General features: G+C 37.2%; 1 protein-coding gene across 1 annotated transcript in view; it reads left to right on the top strand.

The window, feature by feature from the left end:
* The first annotated feature begins 4771 nt into the window (after positions 1-4771).
* The window catches only part of LOC144969381 (transmembrane protein 135-like), a 21431-nt gene continuing 18243 nt past the window's right edge, over positions 4772-7959 (top strand). Inside the window, exons 1-4 of the mRNA XM_078908489.1 lie at positions 4772-4936; positions 6480-6607; positions 7004-7055; positions 7742-7804. Coding sequence (XP_078764615.1) covers positions 4790-4936; positions 6480-6607; positions 7004-7055; positions 7742-7804 — 390 coding nt within the window. The 5' untranslated portion in view covers positions 4772-4789. The remainder of the gene's footprint in view (positions 4937-6479; positions 6608-7003; positions 7056-7741; positions 7805-7959) is intronic.

The following is a 7959-nucleotide window of genomic DNA, read 5'->3' as shown; positions in this document are numbered from 1 at the left end:
TGATGATGTGGTGGTGGTGTTTGTAGTAGTAGTGGTAATGATGCGGCTATGTGGTCTAGTAGTATCACACTCGCTTCCGGATCGGAAGGTCCTGGGTTCGAGCCTCGCGCTCGGCGCATAGTTGAGTCCTTGGAAAGCTCTTTACTCACATTCTCTCACCGTACTCAGGTGTAAAATGAGTACCTGGCCGTTAACAGAGTTGTCTTTGTCCGAAAAATTGTAATATCGCCTAACAGGCGTCATGTCCCGTCCTACATGTTAAATGTTGACCAGGGACCCCTTGTAAAGCGCTTTGAGCACATTTAGTAGATATTGCACTATATAAAGCTCAATTTAAAAAAAAAATATGTCAATGATGATGATATGGTGGTGGTGGTTGCAGTAGTAGTAGTGGTAGTGATGATAATGTGGTGGTGGTTGTAGTTGTAGTAGTAGTGATAGTGATGATGATGTGGTGGTGGTTGTAGTAGTAGTGGTAGTGATGATGATGTGGTTGTGGTGGTTGTAGTAGTAGTTGTAATGTGATGATATGGTGGTAGTGGTGGTTGCAGTAGTAGTGGTAGTGGTAGTGATGACGATGTGGTTGTGGTGGTTGTAGTAGTAGTGGTAATGGTAATGATATGGTGGTAGTGGTGGTTGTAGTAGTAGTGGTAATGGTAATGATATGGTGGTGGTTGTAGTAGTAGTGGTCGTGATGACGATGTGGTTGTGGTGGTTGTAGTAGTAGTGGTAGTGATGCTATTGTGGTGGTGGTTGTAGTAGTTGAGGTAGTGATGTGGTGGTGGTTGTAGTAGTAGTGGTGGTGGTGGTTGTGGTAGTAGTGGTAATGATGATGATATGGTGGTGGTGGTTGCAGTAGTAGTGGTAGTGATGACGATGTGGTTGTGGTGATTGTAGTAGTGGTAGTGATGATGATGTGCTGGTGGTGGTGTAGTAGTAGTGGTAGTGATAATGATGTGGGGCTGGTGGTTGTAGTAGTAGTGTTAGTGATGATATTGGTGGTGGTTGTAGTAGTAGATGATGTGGTGGTTGGAAAACACATTACAGGTTATTATAATACATGATTACACACATTCTCTCACTTCATTTTTTGACAGCTTCGTTGTGCCATAAATATACGCAACAGTTCTGAAACATTTTATTGTGATTTTGATATTGTTTGTTGTTTTTCTTGTGTCGTTATGTTGACATATATACCGAATGAATGGTAATTACTACATTCTCAGCCAACAACAAAATGGCGCTGAATGCTTTCATTGGTGGACACTTTTTAGGCTTCGTACGTATTCTCATTCGTTTAATTCTATGGAAGGGGGTGATGGCCGTCCTTCATAATTTTCTCCATTTTACTTAGATAGTATGCGCTTGGCCAGAGAGCGTAGTTATTCTACGCTCTCTGGCTTGGCTAAGAATTTCACAACATTCCATCCGGAAGTATAACTGGCCAACACACAAAGCTGTGTGTAATCATGATCGTTTATGGTCTGGTTAATACAGTTAAGTGAGAACTACTCATAAACGCGGGTTGCCAAAAACAATAACAAAGACCTAGTGGCGGATATTGTAAGAGCTGCTTTCGCTGCGATCTTTCACTTGAGGTCACTCTAATCCCAAGGTCAAAGTTTATGAAATTTCAATGTAACAAAAATCGCAAGACTTTTCTTTTCTCCTGGATATTTTTGTTCGTGGAAAAAAAATATTATTTCAAAATATCACAATGAAAATAGACACGAATTAAGACATAAATAGGTTGTCTCGATCGAACTACAGTCGGACGTATAGGATAGGGGAGGAAACCCACTCTTGTACAGAGTAGAGTGCATAACGTTTGACTTTGAGAAAACTGACATTGAAATACCAATGTATTCATGTTTTGGAATCCTGGGGGAATGAACAAATTGTGATAATTTAATGGGATCCTGGGGGAATTAACAAATTGTGAAACACTAATTTCAAAACAAAATTTTAAAAACATGAGCCTTTAGACAGACAAATATCCACCAAAAAAATTGCTCAAAACGCTATATTAGGGGTCCCAAGCAAACAGCAACGCTTATAATGGAGGACGAGACACCAGGACGCCAGTAAGGCTCTGTTATAATTTTTCCTCATTTTTATTTCAAGGCCGGTATAAAGTCAACATCAAAATTGGACATGATTAGACCTAATGCCTGTAAGGCGTAATCACAATCATTGATTGTAATAAAGAATACAGTGTTAGAATGTGCCGATGAGAAGGGTTTCCTGTTAGGAGATATTGCATTTTTTCCAGACAGCCACAACGCTGTTAACGGCCAGGTACTTATTTTACACCTGAGTACGATGAGATAATGTGAGTAAAGAGCCTTTTCGAAGGACTCACCTATGCACTGAGCGAGGCTCGATTCCAGGACCTTCCGATCCAAAAGCGAGTGTCATACCAAATTATGACCACATAGCCGCACAACAACGCTGTTACCATTCGCACCGACCAGGTACTCATTTATGGCGGCATGAGAATGTGAATAAAGAGCCTTTTCCTGTGATAAATATTAATGTTTATCAATAAATTAATAGGTACAGAGCGGGATTCGAACCCTTCGGACCTTCTTATCCGAAGGCGAATGTCGTACCACTAGACCACATAGGTAATATCGCCTAACACGCGTTACGTTTCGTTCAACAAGTTAAGTGTTGCTGTTGGATAGGGACCCCTCGTGGAGCAACATAAGCGAATATTGCACTATAGATAGAATGCGATTAGCCAAGGAGTTCACAACATTGCCATCCGGAAGTATAACGGACCAACACACAAACTCTGTGTAACCATGAACTTTTATAGTCTGGTTAATACAGTTTAGTGAGAACAACCCACAAACGCGGATGGCAAAAACAATAACAAAGACATGAGTGACGTCATCTTCGAACTATCTATACAAAATGCTCAAGTTTTTTTGGTCTTGGTTTTGTTTATATTGTGTGTATTTTTTTCTTTCTTTTCTTGTCTTTTTTTTTCTTTATTTTCTTTTTTTTTCCCCAGAAAAGTTTTACTTCAAGCAACGATGGATTATAATTAGCCTCAACTCGCCAGGGAGTTGAAAACCCGAAACGTATTTAAAGGTAAGCGACTAGATGGGTAGCAAAACATTGCCCCCAGCGTTGAGTCTTTGAGTAAGATACCTTACACGCATTATCGCACTCAACTCAGGTGTGAATATGTGTCTGACTTCATACAATCACGAATATTGTCAAGAGACAGGTATGACTAGTTGTTACAAACATAAGCAAATGTTCCAATACAAAAATGACGCCTAACAGGCGATTTGTATTGTATGCAATGGTGATTTGGACTAATACGGCCGGCCTGCTTTATAGAGGGATTAAGTGGAGCATTGTGGGGCGTGAGGAGCTGGGGAAAATCCGATGAATTGCTTTAAGTACTAAATAAACGTTCAACTTGCAGTAGAGTAAGAATTACTGTTGTTGAAAGTAATCTCTTAAAGCCAGACATTGTATTGCCAAATAGACAAAATCAACAGAATTTTGTGAAAATCGTCACATTTTTTTTAACTAAAGGAAAAGGCTAAAAACACTTTGTGTCAAAAATATAGATAGGTACATATGTCGTAAAAGTTTGTTTTTTTTTTAAAGTTAAACATAAAAACTTCTTGTAATTTCACAAATAGAAGCATCGGCGTTTCCATGCAATGAATCTACATAATATCACAAATAGGGAACTAATGGATTGTGATTGCTCACACAACACGCGTATTTTTACTTAGGAGATAAATGACGGCACCCAAGCCCGTTTTATCATCGTCATCATCATCATCATCATCATCATCATCATCATCATCATCATCATCATCATCATCACCACCACCATCATCATCATCATCACCATTTATCATCATCATCATCATCATCCATCATCATCATCATCATCATCATCATTACCATCACCATAATCATCATATTATAATCATAAGGCTATCTCTTTGTTCCAAGCACTTTTTAACATTATTTGATTCCCTTGGCGGACAGCATTCAACACAAACGACACATGACCTTTATGCATAGTGAAAAATATTTTTGAATAAACATTCCCACGTTGGTTAACACAATGGAAACCTTCGAATTTTATGTCAAGGAAAAATGCTGGAATTAATTAACTTTCATACGTCATTGGGAATCGATGAATCATAATTCATTTCGCTGACAATTTCCCCTCTTGTTAGATCATGATCGATGTACACTTGTTTGCAGGTCTGATAACCCAATTCATTATGGCTCAATGTTGTAATGGAAATCTCAAAAAAAAAAAAAAAATGACGCAAAATTTTGTCCATTACAAAGATGTTAAACAAGGCCCACAATTGCGTTCGGATGTAAAACCTGCATATATGTACGTGTCGATCAGGATCTATGTGTAATAATCAAACCAGAGAGCCAAAAAGAGCTCGATGACCAACACAAAATTAAATTGTAAGGTTTTATTAACTTAACTCGAATTAATTAAACAGTATTGTAAGTGTTGGGTGATGGTTTATTTTTTCATCACACCGCAGCTAAAATGCGATGCAAGGTACGAAATTTATGATTGTCAGTTAACTTGGCAAAGTTTTCAATTATGACACTTATACCAATAGGAGCCAATGAACTGGACCTAATTATCATTTATGGCTTGAACCCTTTATCACATGACTGGTGGGTCAAAAGTACAAAGTCTGAATGTGTTACGGTACGAAGGAAGCGAATCCTTCCAACTGCATTATATTCAGTGCGGAGCCATTCAGTGGTGTTTAGCAACATGGCGATCTTCAGTAAACCCACCACTGTTAGTTATACATGCTACGAATTGGGACATTGCTGGACACCTTACTGTACTAATGCAAGCTTTGATATTGCAAAGAGCGTATTCAGAGAAGGACTAATAATCTATGGATCCCTTTATGTGGTAAGGTTATTATTTGCTTTACTCATCTAAAAGTAATTAACTCTCAGACTCCTAAGTTCAAGTTAGTTCAGGTCAGTGTGTGTGCAGGAAGAAAATAGGAAATGAATGAAGAGATTGTGTTGATTAATTATTAATAGTAATACTGAGTGTGTTTAAGTATTGAAAAATGAGGTCACCATGACTACCATTGTTTAGAGCGATAATTTTAAGAGATGACTTTTATTGATATTGCATTGCGCCATGAAATGAAGTGTAAATTAATTTCTGACTGATTTCGTGATTTCTCTCTTTTCCACTCACTTTCAACTTCAACTTTTATTGATTCATTGCTTGCTTATACTTATTGTCTATATCTCGCTAGTTCGACACGTAGGTACATAGAGTGCGCTCTTAAATTCAATGTCCAGCGGGAGAATAACTAGTCTAATTCTGCCAGAAAGTTCAACATTCAACCAGCATTTTTTTTTAGTTTGAGGAGTTGGGGAAAGGGGGGGGGGGGGGGGGTTAGAGGAAAAGACACAAACCACTACTACTAGTACTGCTACTACTACCACCTCCACACAAAACACTATTGTATTAATTACAGTTACAATTACACCATTTCATTATGTAACTTTTGAATTTTTAATCTATTTTTATGTTTGCAATTTGAATGTTGGAAACATGCTGTTAACTTTTAGGATAATGTGAAATTTTGAGATTCCTCTAGTCAAACGTGATGGAGTTTTTTACTCTGTTCAAAGCAGTGCACTTTTCCATTATTTGCCTGTGCAGAATTACACACACACACAAACACACACATTGATTGTCCAAATTGTTTTCCAAAATTTTCCAAAGCGGAGTGTCTATGCACATGATAACCATAGATTAGCCAACTCGCCCATAAGAAAGTTATTGGAAATTACTGTTCGATTTTACTAAAAGTTTTAGGGGGGTTCAATTAAAGATGCATAACTTCGTTATAAAGAGAAATATTGCAGATCTTTGGGTATCATTATTTTCGTTACTAAAGGGGCAATTAGTCTCAGGATCTACATACACGGTAACATACATAGTAGCCTTGAATCTTGCCTTTAATTCGTTACATTGTATTGCTTGATTTTTTTTAAAAACCACACACACACACACACATACAGAGCGAGTTTCATCCATTGCTTTTATTCTAGCGGCAAACCTGTTACTGGAGCTACTGTGTACGTAGAACCTGAGGCTAGGTGCCCAGTTACCATGTACTTAGACACTCTTAAAATAATATTATCATGATGTGCATGTGTGGGTTCGTGTACGTTTATTTATTTGGGGGGGGGGGGGGGGGGGGGGGGGGGGTTCTGTTTTACAATTTTTTTCCATCATGATCTGGAACACTCAGGAGTCTGCTAAGCAGCCAATGAAAATAAATCTTTTATATTTGTTATATTTGTTCCTGATATGCTGAATAGAGTGAAAGACTGATTAGTGAAATAAGTGCTTTTGTGATTAAAACTAGCAATGCAATTTTTTGTCCCTTACTAAAACAATTTCACACTGTTTACTCTGGTTTCAGATTGCAGCCATCTTTAAGCGAAAAGGATTGAAGCATTATGTGGATAAAGTTGTGCCTGAAATACTAAGATCCACCATTTTTCTAACAATTAATGGAACTCTGTTCTTGTCCATGTTTTGTATATGGAGGTAAATTGTCCTTTCTCTTTGGTTAAACAATTTCTTTCAACATATTGAGGAACAAATTTTCCATTTTGTTTTCAGTCAACTTAAAAATTATTATTATTCTTTTTTTAAATAAATGCTCTTCAGACATCTGAATTTAAACAATTGTCTTGGAAATGGGTGCTATTAAAGTATAAGTCCTCCAGAGCTGTAATTCCAATAGAGCTGGAGTTTATCCCAATTTTTGCAGTCTGACTAACCGTGACAACCTCTTATTATTACCATTTGGATAGGCAGCTGATATGTATTGCAGGGTACTTTCCATCAGATATAGCTGACAACTACCCAGTCATTACTCAGTTGAGGCAGGTGTAAGATGAAAACCTAGATTGCAGAGATATCGTACCCATTTCTTATAAGTGCTGAGCCATCAGAACCCCATGGTACTATTCAAAATGTGGTAAAAGTATCTGTAAAGATGTGTATGTGGTAGTGGCATACAAAGCAGAAAGAAAAATACAAGAAAAAAAATCAGCCTGTCTCTACGGATCAAGCCTCGGACCTCCTGATTAACGGTCAGATATTCTCCCTGATTTGTTTTTTGTGGTTTTGAAAAAATATTATATAAGTCAAGATAGTCTAAGTTTAGTGCCTTGAAAGACAATGAAACTAATTTTTTGCATTATTTTCTTTGAAGAGAGACAACAATGTATCATGTGGTGTTTTGTTTTGATTTTTATAGGAGGGGGGGTACTTTCAATGGTTCTTATAGATACCATTCTCATATGTAATATTCATAGAAGAGAATGTTTCAGGATATATTCTGCAGGCTGGTAAACTTTGGGGGCTTTGCTATACTTTCATTTTTTCTCTCTCCAATCAGAGTGTTGATTTTGAAATTTTCAAAATTTTGTTTGATTGGCAGGCAACACACGATCTTAATGGATAAAGACTTTTTATTCATGTCATTATAGGTTAATATAATGACTTGTTCCAAGAAATACACAATGACTCATGTATATGCTTTATGATATGCACATTGGTAACCTTTTTTTTTTTTTTTTTTTTTGGTATTTATATTTAAGTTTAAGGTTTTAAAAAATTTATTTCGATTTTTTTTTCAAAAATTTCATTGATATTCTGTTTCTTTTATTTCAGATTCCATTTTTTGAAATAACATTTTTAATGACATTCCAGTGGATTTTGATCCCAGAGTCAGCAGTAGGAAATTCGTGACTTTATTCTATGTTCCCTAAATCCCTAAACGTGATAACAGCAGTCTAATATGCCATTTCTCTCTCTCTCTCTCTCTCTCTCTCTCTCTCTCTCTCTCTCTCTCTCTCTCTCTCCCCTCTCTCTCCTCTCTCCCCTCTCCC

Source organism: Berghia stephanieae, chromosome 3 (genome assembly GCF_034508935.2).
Source record: "Berghia stephanieae isolate SIO BIC M18660-M18661 chromosome 3, UCSD_Bste_1.3, whole genome shotgun sequence".
Taxonomy (NCBI): Eukaryota; Metazoa; Mollusca; class Gastropoda; order Nudibranchia; family Aeolidiidae; genus Berghia; species Berghia stephanieae.
The sequence above is the reverse complement of the archived record's forward strand: the minus strand, read 5'-3'. Positions and strand labels throughout refer to the sequence as shown.